Raw genomic sequence first — 20,624 nt, 5'->3', positions numbered from 1 at the left:
GTTTATATAATTAATTACAACAGTACAGTGTCCAATATAGACTCAATGTCGCGCCGCATAGCATTGTAGCTAAACGATATATCAATCGAAATCGGAAGTAGCGGCTATTGGAACGCATGCCGGAACCGGAAGTAGCGTCTGTGGAACGCACGCCGGAACCGGAAGTAGCGGCCGTGAAACGCACGCCGCCAACGATGGTGAAACGCAAAAGCGTTTACCACCATTATTATAGTTGTTAATTTCACTATTTCATTCACCGAATAAGTTCTATGATGGAAGGTTTATTAGGGGTCAGTTTGGATGCTGATAATAGTGTTAATATGAGCATTAAAATAAGGGAATAAGCCTAAAATCTAATAGGAAGTGATGTCATAAGATAGGTGGTATATATACCAGTCCCCACTCTCACCCTCAGTTATAGCTGTGAATAGGATTCCTGAGAGAGCACCAGGGTGAGTACTTTATCAATAGACACTTTTGCTAAATTTAGTAAGATAAATCCAATTTATGAAGCATTTTTATCTTTTAGGAAATACGTATTTAGATCATTCTTATTTCAAAATAGGAATTTTCTTACCACATCCTAAAGGTGAGCCCAATATTGTATTATACCTATTTTTGATTTTAAATTATAAATTTGATCAGTAAATCTCCACCTTTGATCCATGGAAATTTAGTAGTACAACTAAGATGTTTCATTTATATGAACTAAAAATGTTTACACTATGTAGTAAAATAAGAAATTAACAACAAATCTGATAATGAGGCAAGCCAGATGCCACCTTGTTTAAGATCAGTAGATGATGCGGTTTGGTTACCAATTGATACCATAAACAGGTGTATTGTTAATTATTAATGAAAGAGGTATGATGTCAATTAAGAACATGGGGCACGACATCAATTAAGATAATTATTGGTATAGTACCAGGTGATATTACTGTTAATACCTAGTACATTGAATTAATCTCTGGTCAGCTATTGTGTTCAGCATGGTCCCTTATTAATAATATAAGCGTGTTGTATCTATTTTTTTGTATAACACACAGTGTTTAATTACATTTTATACAGTGTATATGAAAGACCAAATTATATATATATTTTTTTAATGTATATATTTTTATATTTTTAATTTATAGGTCACTGTCACAGCAATTACACTGTTTTGTATATTGATGAATTGTATTTGATAAATACGAATACTATAATGTAAGTAATTATGTTTGAATATCTGTGATGTATGCATTATAATATCCATTATCACCACCGGTATAGAGTCCATGATAAATAACTTGTAATATTGATCTAATGGCGATTAATTAAGAGCCATTAGCTATAACCTTCAGTAGAGAGTGATTTACATTTATTCCCCCATCATCCGATTATGTTTGTTCCTCCCTTGTCTTTGATGTAGTTTCTGATTCTTGTTATATATCTATATGGTCACCTTAAACTAATATCAATTCTGCTGGTGACATTTGTAGATCTTTCATACCCACGGCAAAAAGCTGGTTGGGATTCAGAGACTTACAAACTTTGACCACATCGGTATGTAAGTAGATAACTGAAATTTAGTAATCTTATGTTAGATAACATTTGTCATTTAGTTTATACTCTTCTTTTTAATAAACCACCTCAGATCACGACCCCTGATGAAGTCCTGTGTGGACGAAACGCGTTGGGTATTCGCGCAATTGTGAATTTGAACACACTTCTGAACGCTTTGGTAGAAATATCACCAACATATATGTCATCAGATTATTAGTTTGTATTTTCCATTTATGGTACAAAGTCAATTGCATGTTTTATTGATATTTTTATGTATTGTTACAGTATTTACTGTCAATTTTAAAAATAAATGCATCTTAAAGTGAATTCTGAGGTGGCCTAGCTCCCATGAGAAACCTTTTTCTTTTTATTTATATATATATATATATATATATATATATATATACACACACACATATATATATATATATATATATATATATATATATATATATATATATATATATAATTAGAGATGAGCGCCGGAAATTTTTCGGGTTTTGGTTTTGGGTTCGGTTCCGCGGCCGTGTTTTGGGTTCGACCGCGTTTTGGCAAAACCTCACCGAATTTTTTTTGTCGGATTCGGGTGTGTTTTGGATTCGGGTGTTTTTTTCCAAAAAACCTAAAAAACAGCTTAAATCATAGAATTTGGCGGTCATTTTGATCCCAAAGTATTATTAACCTCAAAAACCATAATTTACACTCATTTTCAGTCTATTCTGAATACCTCACACCTCACAATATTATTTTTAGTCCTAAAATTTGCACCGAGGTCGCTGTGTGAGTAAGATAAGCGACCCTAGTGGCCGACACAAACACCGGGCCCATCTAGGAGTGGCACTGCAGTGTCACGCAGGATGTCCCTTCCAAAAAACCCTCCCCAAACAGCACATGACGCAAAGAAAAAAAGAGGCGCAATGAGGTAGCTGACTGTGTAAGATAAGCGACCCTAGTGGCCGACACAAACACCGGGCCCATCTAGGAGTGGCACTGCAGTGTCACGCAGGATGTCCCTTCCAAAAAACCCTCCCCAAACAGCACATGACGCAAAGAAAAAAAGAGGCGCAATGAGGTAGCTGACTGTGTGAGTAAGATAAGCGACCCTAGTTGCCGACACAAACACCGGGCCCATCTAGGAGTGGCACTGCAGTGTCACGCAGGATGTCCCTTCCAAAAAACCCTCCCCAAACAGCACATGACGCAAAGAAAAAGAAAAGAAAAAAGAGGTGCAAGATGGAATTGTCCTTGGGCCCTCCCACCCACCCTTATGTTGTATAAACAGGACATGCACACTTTAACCAACCCATCATTTCAGTGACAGGGTCTGCCACACGACTGTGACTGATATGACGGGTTGGTTTGGACCCCCACCAAAAAAGAAGCAATTAATCTCTCCTTGCACAAACTGGCTCTACAGAGGCAAGATGTCCACCTCATCATCATCCTCCGATATATCACCGTGTACATCCCCCTCCTCACAGATTATCAATTCGTCCCCACTGGAATCCACCATCTCAGCTCCCTGTGTACTTTGTGGAGGCAATTGCTGCTGGTCAATGTCTCCACGGAGGAATTGATTATAATTCATTTTAATGAACATCATCTTCTCCACATTTTCTGGATGTAACCTCGTACGCCGATTGCTGACAAGGTGAGCGGCGGCACTAAACACTCTTTCGGAGTACACACTTGTGGGAGGGCAACTTAGGTAGAATAAAGCCAGTTTGTGCAAGGGCCTCCAAATTGCCTCTTTTTCCTGCCAGTATAAGTACGGACTGTGTGACGTGCCTACTTGGATGCGGTCACTCATATAATCCTCCACCATTCTTTCAATGTTGAGAGAATCATATGCAGTGACAGTAGACGACATGTCCGTAATCGTTGTCAGGTCCTTCAGTCCGGACCAGATGTCAGCATCAGCAGTCGCTCCAGACTGCCCTGCATCACCGCCAGCGGGTGGGCTCGGAATTCTGAGCCTTTTCCTCGCACCCCCAGTTGCGGGAGAATGTGAAGGAGGAGATGTTGTTGACAGGTCGCGTTCCGCTTGACTTGACAATTTACTCACCAGCAGGTGTTTGAACCCCAGCAGACTTGTGTCTGCCGGAAAGAGAGATCCAAGGTAGGATTTAAATCTAGGATCGAGCACGGTGGCCAAAATGTAGTGCTCTGATTTCAACAGATTGACCACCCGTGAATTCTTGCTAAGCGAATTAAGGGCTCCATCCACAAGTCCCACATGCCTAGCGGAATCGCTCCGTGTTAGCTCCTCCTTCAATGTCTCCAGCTTCTTCTGCAAAAGCCTGATGAGGGGAATGACCTGACTCAGGCTGGCAGTGTCTGAACTGACTTCACGTGTGGCAAGTTCAAAGGGCATCAGAACCTTGCACAACGTTGAAATCATTCTCCACTGCGCTTGAGACAGGTGCATCCCACCTCCTATATCGTGCTCAATTGTATAGGCTTGAATGGCCTTTTGCTGCTCCTCCAACCTCTGAAGCATATACAGGGTTGAATTCCACCTCGTTACCACTTCTTGCTTCAGATGATGGCAGGTTCAGTAGTTTTTGGTGGTGCTCCAGTTTTCTGTACGTGGTGCCTGTACGCCGAAAGTGTCCCGCAATTCTTCTGGCCACCGACAGCATCTCTTGCACGCCCCTGTCGTTTTTAAAAAAATTCTGCACCACCAAATTCAAGGTATGTGCAAAACATGGGACGTGCTGGAATTGGCCCAGATTTAATGCACACACAATATTGCTGGCGTTGTCCGATGCCACAAATCCACAGGAGAGTCCAATTGGGGTAAGCCATTCCGCGATGATCTTCCTCAGTTGCCGTAAGAGGTTTTCAGCTGTGTGCGTATTCTGGAAACCGGTGATACAAAGCGTAGCCTGCCTAGGAAAGAGTTGGCGTTTGCGAGATGCTGCTACTGGTGCCGCCGCTGCTGTTCTTGCGGCGGGAGTCCATACATCCACCCAGTGGGCTGTCACAGTCATATAGTCCTGACCCTGCCCTGCTCCACTTGTCCACATGTCCGTGGTTAAGTGGACATTGGGTACAGCTGCATTTTTTAGGACACTGGTGACTCTTTTTCTGAGGTCTGTGTACATTTTCGGTATCGCCTGCCTAGAGAAATGGAACCTAGATGGTATTTGGTACCGGGGACACAGTACCTCCAACAAGTCTCTAGTTGGCTCTGCAGTAATGATGGATACCGGAACCATGTTTCTCACCACCCAGGATGTCAAGGCCTCAGTTATCCGCTTTACAGTAGGATGACTGCTGTGATATTTCATCTTCCTCGCAAAGGACTGTTGGACAGTCAATTGCTTGGTGGAAGTAGTAAAAGTGGTCTTACGACTTCCCCTCTGGGATGACCATCGACTCCCAGCAGCAACAACAGCAGCGCCAGCAGCAGTAGGCGTTACACGCAAGGATGCATCGGAGGAATCCCAGGCAGGAGAGGAATCGTCAGAATTGCCAGTGACATGGCCTGCAGGACTATTGGCATTCCTGGGGAAGGAGGAAATTGACACTGAGGGAGTTGGTGGGGTGGTTTGCGTGAGCTTGGTTACAAGAGGAAGGGATTTACTGGTCAGTGGACTGCTTCCGCTGTCGGCCCAAGTTTTTGAACTTGTCACTGACTTATTATGAATGCGCTGCAGGTGACGTATAAGGGAGGATGTTCCGAGGTGGTTAACGTCCTTACCCCTACTTATTACAGCTTGACAAAGGGAACACACGGTTTGACACCTGTTGTCCGCATTTCTGGTGAAATACTTCCACACCGAAGAGCTGATTTTTTTGGTATTTTCACCAGGCATGTCAACGGCCATATTCCTACCACGGACAACAGGTGTCTCCCCGGGTGCCTGACTTAAACAAACCACCTCACCATCAGAATCCTCCTGGTCAATTTCCTCCCCAGCGCCAGCAACACCCATATCCTCCTCATCCTGGTGTACTTCAACACTGACATCTTCAATCTGACTATCAGGAACTGGACTGCGGGTGCTCCTTCCATCACTTGCAGGGGGCGTGCAAATGGTGGAAGGCGCATGCTCTTCACGTCCAGTGTTGGGAAGGTCAGGCATCGCAACCGACACAATTGGAGTCGGACTCTCCTTGTGGATTTGGGATTTCGAAGAACGCACAGTTCTTTGCGGTGCTACTGCTTTTGCCAGCTTGAGTCTTTTCATTTTTCTAGCGAGAGGCTGAGTGCTTCCATCCTCATGTGAAGCTGAACCACTAGCCATGAACATAGGCCAGGGCCTCAGCCGTTCCTTGCCACTCCGTGTGGTAAATGGCATATTGGCAAGTTTACGCTTCTCCTCCGACAATTTTATTTTAGGTTTTGGAGTCCTTTTTTTACTGATATTTGGTGTTTTGGATTTGACATGCTCTGTACTATGACATTGGGCATCGGCCTTGGCAGACGACGTTGCTGGCATTTCATCGTCTCGGCCATGACTAGTGGCAGCAGCTTCAGCACGAGGTGGAAGTGGATCTTGATCTTTCCCTAATTTTGGAACCTCAACATTTTTGTTCTCCATATTTTAATAGGCACAACTAAAAGGCACCTCAGGTAAACAGGAAGGTAAGCCGGTGGGGTGTATTGCCGAGTCGACCAGCGTAGGAGGGGGGAGAGAGAGGTAGCAGCTCCGGGCCCGGCGGATGAAGCGCAGTGACGGCTCTAAACAAGCCTACACTGCGGATCACCGCTAGTTCAATCCCTGTGGTGGCTGGATCCTCCATCACTGTCCGAACCAGGACAGGGTGAGTGCGTACTCCCACGGGGCATACACAGTCCGGTACTCCCTGTCCCCTTACCCTCCCCGCACCAGGCGCACCCAGAACCCCGGGGAAACACCGCAATCACCGTTAAGCAAGTCACCATCAGCCTGCTCGAACCGTGTAGTCAGCGGGACGCCGCTGACTACTATGTGAATGACTTTTAATGCTGCACAACTATTTAAATAACTTAATCAGCTGGGTCACAGCCAAAGAGACAATTCCTCTGTTTTCCTTTGATTTTTTTCATTTTTTCATTTTTTTTCATTTTTTTAATTTTTTTTCATTCTTTATAATCTTCCTCCTTTTTTTCAGCCTGTACGGTTTTTCAACATTTTTTCCTCTTGATAGATATATATATATATATATATATATATATATATACAGTTTTTTCAAGCAATATATATATATATATATATATATATATATATATATATATATATATATATATATATATAATCTCGATCATATATATGTATATATATTTTTTTTTTCAAACCATACACTCATAATTTCTGAATGCATGTACACGAAATATATGCTTGTGTACTTTATTAACAATAAAAACCTTGAATTATTTTTTAGAATTCTAGTTTCACAGCATCATCATTTACACATTCGCACAGGTTGAGCGCTACAACATATGAATTATTGCTTGTTCCCTATAGGCTAGTTACCCTATTTTTGTAGCAGCTCGCTGAACTCATCCACCCAGTGCGCTGGTACAACCCCCCCAAAGTATAAACAATGGAGATGGATGGATTGGATACTAGTATACAATTATGGACGGACTGCAGAGTGCCGACACAGAGGTAGCCACAGCCGTGAACTACCGCACTGTACTGTGTCTGCTGCTAATATATAGACTGGTTGATAAAGAGATAGTATACTCGTAACTAGTATGTATGTATGTATAAAGAAAGAAAAAAAAACCACGGTTAGGTGGTATATACAATTATGGACGGACTGCAGAGTGCCGACACAGAGGTAGCCACAGCCGTGAACTACCGCACTGTACTGTGTCTGCTGCTAATATATAGACTGGTTGATAAAGAGATAGTATACTCGTAACTAGTATGTATGTATGTATAAAGAAAGAAAAAAAAAACACGGTTAGGTGGTATATACAATTATGGACGGACTGCAGAGTGCCGACACAGAGGTAGCCACAGCCGTGAACTACCGCACTGTACTGTGTCTGCTGCTAATATATAGACTGGTTGATAAAGAGATAGTATACTCGTAACTAGTATGTATGTATAAAGAAAGAAAAAAAAAACACGGTTAGGTGGTATATACAATTATGGACGGGCTGCCGAGTGCCGACACAGAGGTAGCCACAGCCGTGAACTACCGCACTGTACTGTGTCTGCTGCTAATATATAGACTGGTTGATAAAGAGATAGTATACTCGTAACTAGTATGTATGTATAAAGAAAGAAAAAAAAAACACGGTTAGGTGGTATATACAATTATGGACGGACTGCAGAGTGCCGACACAGAGGTAGCCACAGCCGTGAACTACCGCACTGTACTGTGTCTGCTGCTAATATATAGACTGGTTGATAAAGAGATAGTATACTCGTAACTAGTATGTATGTATAAAGAAAGAAAAAAAAAACACGGTTAGGTGGTATATACAATTATGGACGGACTGCAGAGTGCCGACACAGAGGTAGCCACAGCCGTGAACTACCGCACTGTACTGTGTCTGCTGCTAATATATAGACTGGTTGATAAAGAGATAGTATACTCGTAACTAGTATGTATGTATAAAGAAAGAAAAAAAAACCACGGTTAGGTGGTATATACAATTATGGACGGGCTGCAGAGTGCCGACACAGAGGTAGCCACAGCCGTGAACTACCGCACTGTACTGTGTCTGCTGCTAATATATAGACTGGTTGATAAAGAGATAGTATACTCGTAACTAGTATGTATGTATAAAGAAAGAAAAAAAAACCACGGTTAGGTGGTATATACAATTATGGACGGACTGCAGAGTGCCGACACAGAGGTAGCCACAGCCGTGAACTACCGCACTGTACTGTGTCTGCTGCTAATATATAGACTGGTTGATAAAGAGATAGTATACTCGTAACTAGTATGTATGTATAAAGAAAGAAAAAAAAACCACGGTTAGGTGGTATATACAATTATGGACGGGCTGCCGAGTGCCGACACAGAGGTAGCCACAGCCGTGAACTACCGCACTGTACTGTGTCTGCTGCTAATATAGACTGGTTGATAAAGAGATAGTATACTACTAATATTATATATACTGGTGGTCAGGTCACTGGTCACTAGTCACACTGGCAGTGGCACTCCTGCAGCAAAAGTGTGCACTGTTTAATTTTAATATAATATTATGTACTCCTGGCTCCTGCTATAACCTATAACTGGCACTGCAGTGCTCCCCAGTCTCCCCCACAATTATAAGCTGTGTGAGCTGAGCACAGTCAGATATATATATACATTGATGCAGCACACTGGGCTGAGCAGTGCACACAGATATGGTATGTGACTGAGTCACTGTGTGTATCGTTTTTTTCAGGCAGAGAACGGATATATTAAATAAAACAAGAAACAACTGCACTGTCTGCTCTGGTGGTCACTGTGGTCGTCAGTCACTAAACTCTGCACTCTCTTCTACAGTATCACAGCCTCAGGTCAATCTCTCTCTCTCTCTCTCTCTCAACCCTAATCTAAATGGAGAGGACGCCAGCCACGTCCTCTCCCTATCAATCTCAATGCACGTGTGAAAATGGCGGCGACGCGCGGCTCCTTATATAGAATCTGAGTCTCGCGAGAATCCGACAGCGTCATGATGACGTTCGAGCGCGCTCGGGTTAACCGAGCAAGGCGGGAGGATCCGAGTCTGCTCGGACCCGTGAAAAAAACATGAAGTTCGTGCGGGTTCGGATTCAGAGAAACCGAACCCGCTCATCTCTAATATATATACACACACATATGTACCATATATATATCAGTGACGTGCGGTGGGGTGAGGCAGGTGAGGCAGAGCCTTTCCTGTCATACTTGCGTTTAAACAAGAGTTTTGACTGAATAAAATATATGGAAAATACTGATAATTTGTTTGAAATATCTTCTTTGTATTATTCTAATAATTTGTATAGCCCAAACTCTGGAGTAAAAAGTCTATGGCAGGTGAGGCAGTGCCTCACCTGTGTATCCTTTCCACACATCTCTAATCAAAACTCACCAGATTTCCAGGAGTTTATACTGCCGCACCTGTGTATAATGACCAGATGTATATACTGCTGCACCTGTGTATAATGCCCAGATGTACCCTTTGGCTCATATATTGCATGTAAATCTGGCTCTGGGGTTAGCCAGTGCCTCCTGAGCCATTTAGATCACCGCACGTCCCTGATATACACACACACACACACACACACACACACACACACACACACACACACACACACACATATATATATATAAATATATACACACATATGTAGTGTACCATATATATATATATATATATATATATATATATACTGTATATAAATACATATAAGAAATTGAAGTCTTTTTTGCAGGAGGAGCTACAAATACAAGTATTGTATTTTGGAGCAATCTGAACTTGTAATACTTACAAGTGCCTGAGCCTCCAAGAAGGGGATCTGGCACCCAGATAGAAAGCAGCAGCAAGTTGAGGGACTGGGTACTGATCTACAAGTCCAACATTAACATGGCAAACTTAGTGCACAGCCCGCAATTTGCGGGTCATTGGAAGGGGTGGAGCCTATGGTCAGGGGGCAGGGCTTAAATTGAGGGCCGCGGCGACGGCTCTTTTACCTGAAAAGACAACAACAATCTGGTCTGTTGTGGGTGGGGTGGGGGGGGCTCTGGGTACTCAGAAACTCCCCCTGCGTGCGCTAGTGGTTTGTACCCCCTGTAGAGTTGAGCCACCGTTTGTGCCGCTTACAAAAAAATAAATAAATTATGAATTAATACCATCCCCGCTCCTGATTCCCGGCCGCTGCTGACCTCCATCTCCGGCCGCCGGCGTCACTCCTCTGATCTATGGGAGACATCATGACGTCTCTCCCATAGAACAGCATAGACACTAGAGGTCAATTATGACCCCTAGTGTCTATGTGCCACACCTACAATGCCGTGTGGTGCATCGCGCACTGCACAGCAGTGGCAGCACAGCACCGGGGGGGCACCACCAGTAGCGGATCTTGCTACGTCGGCGACGCCCTCCGGACGACGGCGCCTCGGGCAAAAATCCTGTGTGCCCGTAGCAGGATAAGCTACTGGACCTTTGCATATTTTCACACACTCGCTGCATTAGTGTACATTTCTAAATAAGGCCCTATGGGGGCTATTAATAGATGGACGCAATGTTAAAAACAATCGCAAACGGCCGTATATCAGCCATCTGTGCATGTACTATGGCCACATTACCCATGCGCGGACTTTCACTATGCAATCCCATCCCCATAGGATGCAATCGCATAGTAATAGACAGGTGGGGGTAGTCAGGGGTGGTCGGGGAAGTATTGCAGCATTGGGGGGGGGGGAGTGGGGCGGGAAAAGCAGGTATGTCCTGATTGTTTTCAGGGCAGCCGGATGACGTTGGCTGAGTTTCCTGCGACAGGAAACATGGCGGCGTTGCTCCTGTATATGCAGTCTGGCTGCGTATACAGGGGTGATCATCTATTTGCCGCTTTCTGTGATGTGATCACAATTGAATTGCGATGGCATCGCTGGCCAGCCCTACACGTGGCCCCCAGCATGCGATTTTATCAGTAGCAGTTTTTGCTATTTTAGCAAAAACTGCTACGGACTCTGAATAATCCCCTATGTCCACTAGGAGGCAAAGCAACACTGGGTTACACTTGTACAGAGGAATTTCTACGTTCATGGAAAATGCATATGCCGTATCTTATGACTCACCTGTGTGCTGTGTTCATGGAAACAATGCTTATATACTAATGGAAGAAAGTTGCTGTAATTTCCAGATGTCATTTATTTTCTGTGATGTCACAGGTGTGTAACCTCCCACCAGCAGTTCTCTGCCTCCCACTGCCTACAGCATAGATAAGGAGAGGACTCGGAGACTCTACCTCTGGCTTCTGTAGAGTAAGTCACATCATCTACCAATAATGACGTCTCTGCTAGGATCCCTGCTTGTTTTTTCTGCTCTGACCGCGACAGGTAAATATTCCACAGATATACAGTACTCGGGCAATTGCATTTTTATTCTTCTACCATTTAATCACTAATATTACATTGCTTAGTATTAACATTTTATAGATAATTGTGTATTTATATGTTCTTTTAATCAATGCTCATTGGAGTTGATCGCAGCAGCAAATTGGTTAGTAGTTGGGCAAAACCATGTGCACTGCAGGGGGGGCAGATGTAACATGTGCAGAGAGAGTTAGATTTGGGTGGGGTGTGTTCAAACTGAAATCTAAATTGCAGTGTAAAAATAAAGCAGCCAGTATTTACCCTGCACAGAAACAATATAACCCACCCAAATCTAACTCTCTCTGCAAATATTATATCTGCCTCACCTGCAGTGCACATAGGTGGTCATTCCGAGTTGATCGCTAGCTGCATTCGTTCACTGTGCAGCGATGAGGTTAAAAAATCTGCACTTCTGCGCATGCGTATGCAGCGCAATGCGCACGCGCAATGTACTATTACAACGAACGACGTTGTTTTACACAGGGTCCAGCGAAGCTTTTCAGTCGCACTGCTGGCCGCAGAGTGATTGACAGGAAGTGGGCTTTCTGGGTGTCAACTGACCGTTTTCAGGGAGTGTTCGGAAAAAAACGCAGGCGTGCCAGGAAAATTGCATGCGTGGCTGGGCGAACGCAGGGCGTTTTTGTGACGTCAAAACAGGAACTGAACAGTCTGAAGTGATCGCAAGCGCTGAGTAGGTATTGAGCTACTCTGAAACTACACAAAAAAACTTTGTAGCCGCTCTGCGATTTTTTTCGTTCGCACTTCTGCTAAGCTAAAATACACTCCCAGTGGGAGGCGGCATAGCATTTGCATGGCTGCTAAATACTGCTAGCGAGCGATCAACTCGGAATGACCACCCATGGTTTTGCCCAACTACTAACAAATTTGCTGCTGCGGTCAACTCTGAATTACCCTCATTGTGCATGTGTGTACTTTATATTGATATAAGTTACAGTAAGTTGTTTATTTGCCATTTTCTACTGTCCTTAATTTCCATGAACAATCTTGGCTTACAAAGTCCCTCGGTGTAACTGCACATGGGGGGTCATTCCAAGTTGTTCGCTCGTTGCCGATTTTGGCTATGCTGCGATCTGTTGCAAATTGCGCATGCGCAATGCACGCAGGGCGCATGCGCTTAGTTATTTAACACAAAACTTAGCAGTTTTACTGTTGCTTCTGCGGAGCTTTGCAGTCGCACTGCTGTTCGGTAAATGTTTGACAGCAAATGGGCGTTTCTGGGCGGCAACTCAGCGTTTTCCCAGCGTTTGCAAAAAAACGCAGGCGTGTCAGGGGAAAACACGGGAGTGTCTGGAGAAACGGGGGAGTGGCTGGCCAAACGCAGGGCGTGTTTGTGACGTCAAACCAGGAACTAAACGGACTGAGCTGATTGCAATCTGTGAGTAGGTCTGGAGCTTCTCAGAAACTGCAAAGAATTATTTAGTAGTAATTCTGCTAACCTTTCGTTCGCTATTCTGCTAAGATAAGATACACTCCCAGAGGGCGGCGGCCTAGCGTGTGCAATGCTGCTAAAAGCAGCTAGCGAGCGAACAACTCGGAATGAGGGCCATCACCACTAGTGACGCACGCAGCCGCCGCAATTCTGTGAACCGCAATTTGAAGCAAATTTTTGGTTGCTAGTGATTGAATGGTGGCAAAATTTATTTTTGTAATATGTCGATTTGCTGTGATTCATCAGATCCCTGCTCCAATCCATCCAATTATTTTTTATTTGCAATGTGCAATCGCTGGTCTTGATTCAGAAATGGGCGCAATGATGATTTTATATGCACTGGAATTTTTTCCCCCTCGCTGTGCATACATTTTGTGTGGCACTGCGTATGTATTCCAATGGTCTTGCGATGAGAGGGAGGATGTATTTGCAAAGTGGTTGACACAGGTACTGTTTGTGGGCGGTAACGGAGGGTGGCTACTTAAATCCAGGTGTGTGGCGACTGCTTTGGGGCAGTGTAACTGTCTGGATCTGTGATCCTGTATGTATGCAGTTAAACTGGCTCCAGTGTCTCAGCTCCATCTGCCAGTCTGCAGTTCCATTCGATAACGCAGATCGTTGACGTGTGAGTCCGGTGATTGTATCACTGTATGCAAGCAGCGGTTCAGAGATGTCTCCATGGGGCATCTCTAAATAATCCTGGCAGCCACAACATTTGCATATTTTCAAAGCGGCAATGCATACATATTCCCAACTGCGGTGGCATTAGCATACAGTACTTCTCAGAGTCAGGCCCTCTGTGGGAGAAGCAGGCAGGGTCAGCAACAAAAATCTTGGGCCTCAGTACAGTAATATCTCCGGGGCCCCCTCACATTATCTATCTATCTATCTATCTATCTATCTATCTATCTATCTATCTATCTATCTATCTATCTATCTATCTATCTATCTATCTATCTATCTATCTATCTATCTATCTATCTATCTATCTATCTATCTATCTATCTATCTATCTATCTATCTATCTATCTATCTATGCAGAGAAAGGGATTTGACCACAGTTCACTTTAAAAATATTTTTTTAATATCTCCTATATAATAGCCCAGATCTGTGACTTTGTGATTCATTTGCTAAAGCTGGGCGGAGTCACAAAACTGGGCGGAGTTAGTCAAATGAGTCACAAATCTGCGCAAATCTATAGGAGACCAGGAGCAGAAGCAGATAGTATGAAAATGGCACAGGCAGGGGTGCATACCTCCCAGCTTTCTTCAGGAGCTTTCTTCAGGAAGAAGGAGGGACACACACACACACACTCTGCGAAAAGGGGCGTGGTCAACGGAAAAGGGGGCGTGGCTTCACGGGAGGGCCTCCATTTTCGTCAGTGAGGGGGCATGCCCAGCGCTCTGTGAGCTGCTGGCATGCCCCCAGGGGCTGATTATGACCCGGGGGGCCCAGGGCACTTGAGACAGGGGAGCCATATCTCATGGCTGTGTCTGCTGTGGGGCTGGGGGCGTGGCCTAATGGCGGACCAAGTGGTCATGCCCCCTTGTTCAAATTCCGGGATTTTTATTTTTTAAGGAATTTTGGCCCCTCAGCTAAGGCTAAATCCAGAGGAGGTGGTCGCTCCCCCCTACACACCTGCACAGGCAGAAGAAAGCAGGGAGACTGCTGCCTCCCTGCAACACCACATACCTGCCGACACGCAGCAGCGTGTGCGGACTATAGTACAATGCTGCCGTTGTTACTGGCAGGACAGGGGAGCTTCTGAGCTGTGACAGAGCTACTCCAGCCAGGGGGTTCCCTAAAACTGTGGGGCCCATGGTACGTACCCCCTGCCCCCCCCCCCCCCACATCCGGCTCTGCTGCCGGAACCCCGGGACAGTTGGGAGGTATGGGGGTGCGTGAGGGGGTATGCCGGACAGACAGACGGGCACCGGCTCACTGTGTGCTTGACCCCCCACATCAGCATACTTAGCAGGGGCTCTCTGGCGCGGAGGAGCGTCACTTTCTAGCACACTCCACGCTTCTTAGCTGCAGGTTCCGTACTTTAGCCAGTGGGTAGTGCTGCAGAAGTCCGAGCTGCTTGCAGGCTCCAACCCCCTCCTCCCTCCAGCCGCAGCGTCTCCTGGGGGCTAACCAGTCACCCCTTACCACAGTGCCCGGCAGCTGTGCGTGGTCTACGGTGTGTGACTGAGGAGGGTGGGAGGGATGCCAACGGCAGAGGAAGCAGGACTCCAGCCTGAGAGAGTCAGCCATGCCAAGTCTCCACCAGCAGCAGATCCCAACAGGTTGGAGTGGAACAGCAGCAGCCAGCAGCAGTGACTCCGGTAAGACACATCTGTCTGTCACCACTGTTCTGTCCCTAATACCAATCTCTCCCGTGCCCTGTGTTCTGTCATGTCCCTGTCACCCCTGGCCTTGTCCCGTCACCCTTATCCTGGCCCTTTCACCCTTATGCTGGCCCTGTTACCCCTATCCTGGCTCTGTCACCCCTGTTCTGACCCTATCACTCCTGTCCTGTTACTGCATGCCCTCCAACTACCTTTTTGGCAGGTACAGTACCCGCAGCGCCTCCAGACCCCTCCTCAATGCACCACACCTCCGCACCTTCCCCTCCACCACATGCGGCACTCCACCCCTCCCCCACGCGCTGTGCCTCCAGAACCCCTATACCACCCGTGGCTCCCACTCCCCCACCACCCACAGCACCTCCAGACCCCCTACACCATCCATCCCCCATATATGTCTTCCCCCACACCTGCCCCCCTCCTGCCGCAGCATCTGCAGACACCCTCCTCCAAATGCGGTCCCCCCCCTCACCCACCCCTCCCCACCCATGGCACCCCCGCACCTACCCCTCCACCACCTGCAGCGCCTCCAGACCCCTTCCCCATCCGCCGCACCACCCGTACCTGCCCCTCCCCTACCAACGGCGCCTCCAGACCCCCTACTGTTCACGCCGTCGCAAGGGGCTGTGCCTCCTTCACCATCGCACGCCCTTTCATTGTGCAATATTTAACCACTAATAAAGGAATGCAGGTAATACTCCATATAATACAAATATTGAACCCCAGAAAGGCATGCAAGGGTTAAGGGGGCGTAGCCCCTTGCGACTGTGTGAAGAGCGCCCGTAGGGCGCGATGAAGCACCTAGTATTTACATAAAAGTATTCAACAATAACAGTGCATAACAAATGGCTGACATAATCAAAAATGCAGACATCAGGTATGGACACCATATATTGCGGATAATTAATAGGTCCAATGTGGTTTTCTTACTTAGTACGTATCCGATGTTCTTATATTTGAAACAGAAACCCAACGCATTTCGTCCAACTAGACTTCATCAGAGGTTCAATATATAGACCACAGGTTCTCAAACTCGGTCCTCTGGACCCCACACGGTTCATGTTTTGCAGGTTACCTGTAGATTTTTAAAATGTGACAGTTGGTGATACACAGTGCAGCTGCTGGGTGACCTGGAAAACGTAAACCGTGTGGGGTCCTGAGGACCGAGTTTGAGAACTACTGATGTAGACCAGGGCTGGCCAAACCGGTCCTCGAGATCTACCAACAGTTTATGTTTTCCAGGCCTCCAGGAGATCTGTAGAATGGTCAGTTAGGAATGAATGCAGCACATCTTAATTAGTAATGACTGCACCTGTGCACTAGCCAGGTGGTCTGGAAAATGTGAACTGTTGGTAGATCTCGAGGACTGGTTTGGCCAGCTCTGATGTAGACAATCATCAGGTCAGGCCATAGTGGTCAAAAGTATTGGGGCAAATAATTGGATAACAATTTATACATATAAGTACATGCATATACATACCAAATACATAAATGCATAGCTGATCAATTAATAATCGTGTTAATGCCACATCTGAAGAAAACATAAAATATATATACAGTATAATATTTCCAAACCCTATCGGGTGAATTAAAACTAAAACATTACTAAAAATGAAATGATGAGGTAAAAAAAGGGAATACAGGTCCATTCGCTATGTTTCAATTAATGTACTTGAACAACATTCAGTAATGTCTATTAAAACATCATATGTGGGAATCCAGAATGGAGGGGGTGGAGCATGAGATGGAATAGGAACATACATACTGTAGATAAGGAGATACAAAGCATGCTTGCCTACCTGACCCTCTCCATGAGGGAGAAAATGGTCTGTTCCTGGACTTTCCTGGTAATGTATGATTGCCATCACCTGTGGTGAAACACCTTTCTTACCTATTAACTAGCTCACCACAGGTGATGGCAATCATACATTACCAGGAAAGTCCAGGAACAGAGCATTTTCTCCCTCATGGAGAGGGTCAGGTAGGCAAGTATGATACAAAGTATCAAATGACAAATGTTATACATACCAATAAAACAGGCTTTGCAATAACAGAAGTAATAAAGAGTATACTAAGTCCACCGCTGAATATGCGTATAGTGTAACTATTATCATAGTGTAATCCAGAGGTTCTCAAACTCGGTCCTCAGGACCCCACACAGTGCATGTTTCTTTATCATCCACTAGGGGTCACTGGAGTACTCTTGGGATATGGACGGGCGGAGCCGAACAAAGGCACTGAATATTCAAATTTAGGACTCTCCCCCCCCTCCATATCCCCAAGTACCTCAGTGTACTTTGCCAGTGTTTTTTCGGTGCTCACAGATGAACATCGGCTTGTGGCAATGGCCACTTTTCAGATTTTTATTTTTATTTTTATTTTTAATTTTTACACTGCCCGTCTCAGTTTATGGAAAAACATGGGTCCGGGATGGTGTCGCTGCAAGGCAGCGGATGGCGTGTCGGTCCTCACAAAGAGCACCCTCACAGCCACAGGCGCTATAGACAAGCGCATGGCGTGTCGGTCCTCACAAAGAGCACCCTCACAGCCACAGGCAGCCATTGTCTCCTTTAAACTGAACGGAGCTTACAGAAAGAAGATCCGTTACAGCCAGGATAAGACAAAGAGCTGGAAGGAGCTTACACTTACAGAAGCTCCGTCACAGCCAAGATGAGGCTGAAACGGAGCTTGCAGAGAGAAGAGAAGGCGGCACAAGGTATGAGTGTCAGGGCGGTCAGCTCACGCTGCCGCCCTGCTGTGTGTGTGTTATGCTGTAGAAATGACATAGCCGCTGAGCACGTGAACTACACGCCGCTGAAGGTCTTGCTGAACGATGCGCAGAGCGGCCGCACGTCACTCAGACGTTGGCCGCTCTCACTGCGCTGATGGCCCGGTACGAGAATCTCCGTGCGCTGTACTAAGAGAGCGGCCGCACGTCACTCAGACGCCGGCCGCTCTCACTGCTCTGAGGGCACGGCACCGCTAGACGCTACCGCCATTCTCCTGGGCTGACCTAAGTAGAGCGGCCGCACGTCACTCAGACGCCGGCCGCTCTCACTGCTCTGCTGCGGCACCGTTACACGCCGCCGACATTCTCCGGGCGCTCAACTAAGAGAGCGGCCGCACGTCACTCAGACGCCGGCCGCTCTCACTGCTTTCATGGCCCGGCACCGCTACACGCCGCCGAGACAGTGGCCGCACGTCACTAAAGGACGCAGGCCACTTTTCCAAACACCGCAGACACAGGGAGACTGTGTACTGCTGTAGGAAGCAGCTGCCGGACGGCTCCCCGGCGCTAGATTCAGGCTCTCCTGCTCTCCCTGCTCCCGATCTCCGTACGCTGCAGGTAAGGGATGCAGGGGGGGGGGGGGGAATAATACCCATAGCAGCAGCAAAGGCTGCATGGGTTCAAAATACACAAGCAGCGCAGCACGTTAACAGCACGTTTTATATATATAAATATAATGAAGCTTTTGCTGGCAATAATATCAGTATGAACTGTGATTATAGGTGTAAACACTTTGTATATATATATAATATATATATGAGGCTTTGGCTGGCAATAGGTTATCAGTGGCATAACCTATTACACGTTTAACCATGTTTTCTGTTATTTTTGGTTACAGTTGCATAAATACACTGCAGGCAGTGCTCATATTATTTGAATACATATATTTTACTGTATCCTATGTATAATAGGCTATTAAGCATAATAACTGTATAATAGGCTATTAAGCCTATATTAAAACTGCAGCAGGTACCCTGTACTATGATTTTCTGGGAAAGCATGGCATGACGGCCATTTTAATCATTGCTGGTTTTCCAGTTATAATTCCAGACCATACACCTCTACTCCACAAGGAGGCGCAGGGGTGTTAGTGGGAATTTTTTTTTTTTAGTTCAAGATAATTCTGGAACATTCCTGCCCTACATCTTTAAGCCACCAGAAGGCGCAGGGGTGTTAGTAGGAATTTGGTTCGGGTTTCATGCCCATGTGAACTGCTTTTCACATAAAGACTTTGGTTTCCTAATAAATATGCTGTTCAGCAATAACATATATATAGATATATATGCCATATAATAATCGTGCAAGTGTCTGTCTGTTGCCTATTATGATGTCTGTCTACATAGCGAATAAGGCTCTAGTGCAGACTAAAAATGTTAACATTGGCAATTCAAATTAAAACAGCGGTAATCGGAGTCTCAGAATAACTCCGCCAGCGCTAACAAAAGACAATCTTTCCAAAGTGACAATTTTCCTTTGGGTACCAGAGTGTTTATTTCACTAGTCTTATAATTTAATGCACGATTCTATGTCAAATCTCACACCGATAACTACAAGTGAGCAGGGTACATTAGTCCAGCACTCAGATAGTGCGGGGTTTTAGACAACCATACATAATAGTTTCCAAAAGGACGCGATCCGCCATTGGTATATGCGTTTCTGTCAAACATTATAAAAACCACAGATACATTTGGGTCACTAGAATCTATCTATGGAACCATGCCGATCACGGTTAAAAGAAGCTGCAGAGTATATCTGTAAAGCTTTTGCTAACGCCGGTTATTTTCAAATTGTCGCTAGTTAAGCGCGACAAGCCCAGAGCTTGTTTGCTCCTAAATTGGATATATGTGTAACGACATTTTATCCCTTTACGGTATTCTGCCATTAGCGCATACAATATACTTGTAACAGCGTTTTATTCTTTTATAAACATCAGTCACGTCTTGTAACGACAGGACGTTACAGTCAGCAAGCCAGTGGTTTGATGACCTCTTTTACATTTGTGGAAGTGCGTCTTTTCAGGTTACATTTGCGAGGTTTCATGACTTCAACTCATATATGTCTCAGCTATTTACAGCTTAGAGTACAAAACTGCTTCTGGCGAACGGTTTGGCAGGTTGTCATTTAGTCTTTGCTGGGTTATAAACCAGTCAATAGTACGCCAACAGAGTCAAAATGACTTATTCCCGTCTGTTTGAGCAAAATCAAACAGCTCCGTTGCAATATCAATCAGCAAGTCATTTACTACAGTTAGAAAATGAAAATGGATTTTCTGCAGTTAGTTTTTGCTTATTGCAGCCACAAAATTGTATAATTGCATTTGATCTTCACAATGCGTATTTACCCAGTCCGGTTTCTTCATCACAGGTTCTAGCGTTTGCAAATCGCCACAACCATTAACCATTTCATTTATACCGTTGCTTATCGCTGCCGGTATTTACCAAAGTGATGTTGGAATAATCGCTCATCTCACATAAG

General features: G+C 45.3%; 1 protein-coding gene and 1 long non-coding RNA gene across 5 annotated transcripts in view; both read left to right on the top strand.

Annotated features, from left to right (window-relative positions):
* The window catches only part of LOC134965906 (uncharacterized), a 17,346-nt gene extending 15,528 nt beyond the window's left edge, over nt 1-1,818 (top strand). For 2 of the 4 annotated variants that reach the window (XR_010188543.1, XR_010188540.1), the window contains exons 4-6: nt 1,137-1,206; nt 1,482-1,545; nt 1,637-1,818. This is a non-coding gene — a long non-coding RNA (uncharacterized LOC134965906). Of the gene's footprint in view, nt 1-1,136; nt 1,207-1,481; nt 1,550-1,636 lie in introns of all 4 variants that reach the window. The other 2 variants (XR_010188541.1, XR_010188542.1) reach the window with 2 other exon arrangements.
* A 9,543-nt stretch (nt 1,819-11,361) lies between these two features.
* LOC134966961 (phospholipase A2 inhibitor NAI-like) overlaps nt 11,362-20,624 on the top strand; it is a 48,559-nt gene continuing 39,296 nt past the window's right edge. The window contains exon 1 of the mRNA XM_063943971.1: nt 11,362-11,526. Within this exon, the coding sequence (XP_063800041.1) occupies nt 11,475-11,526 (52 nt within the window). The 5' untranslated portion in view covers nt 11,362-11,474. The remainder of the gene's footprint in view (nt 11,527-20,624) is intronic.

This window comes from Pseudophryne corroboree, chromosome 10 (genome assembly GCF_028390025.1).
Source record: "Pseudophryne corroboree isolate aPseCor3 chromosome 10, aPseCor3.hap2, whole genome shotgun sequence".
NCBI classification, from domain to species: Eukaryota; Metazoa; Chordata; class Amphibia; order Anura; family Myobatrachidae; genus Pseudophryne; species Pseudophryne corroboree.
This window is presented reverse-complemented; position numbering and strand designations above follow the sequence as displayed.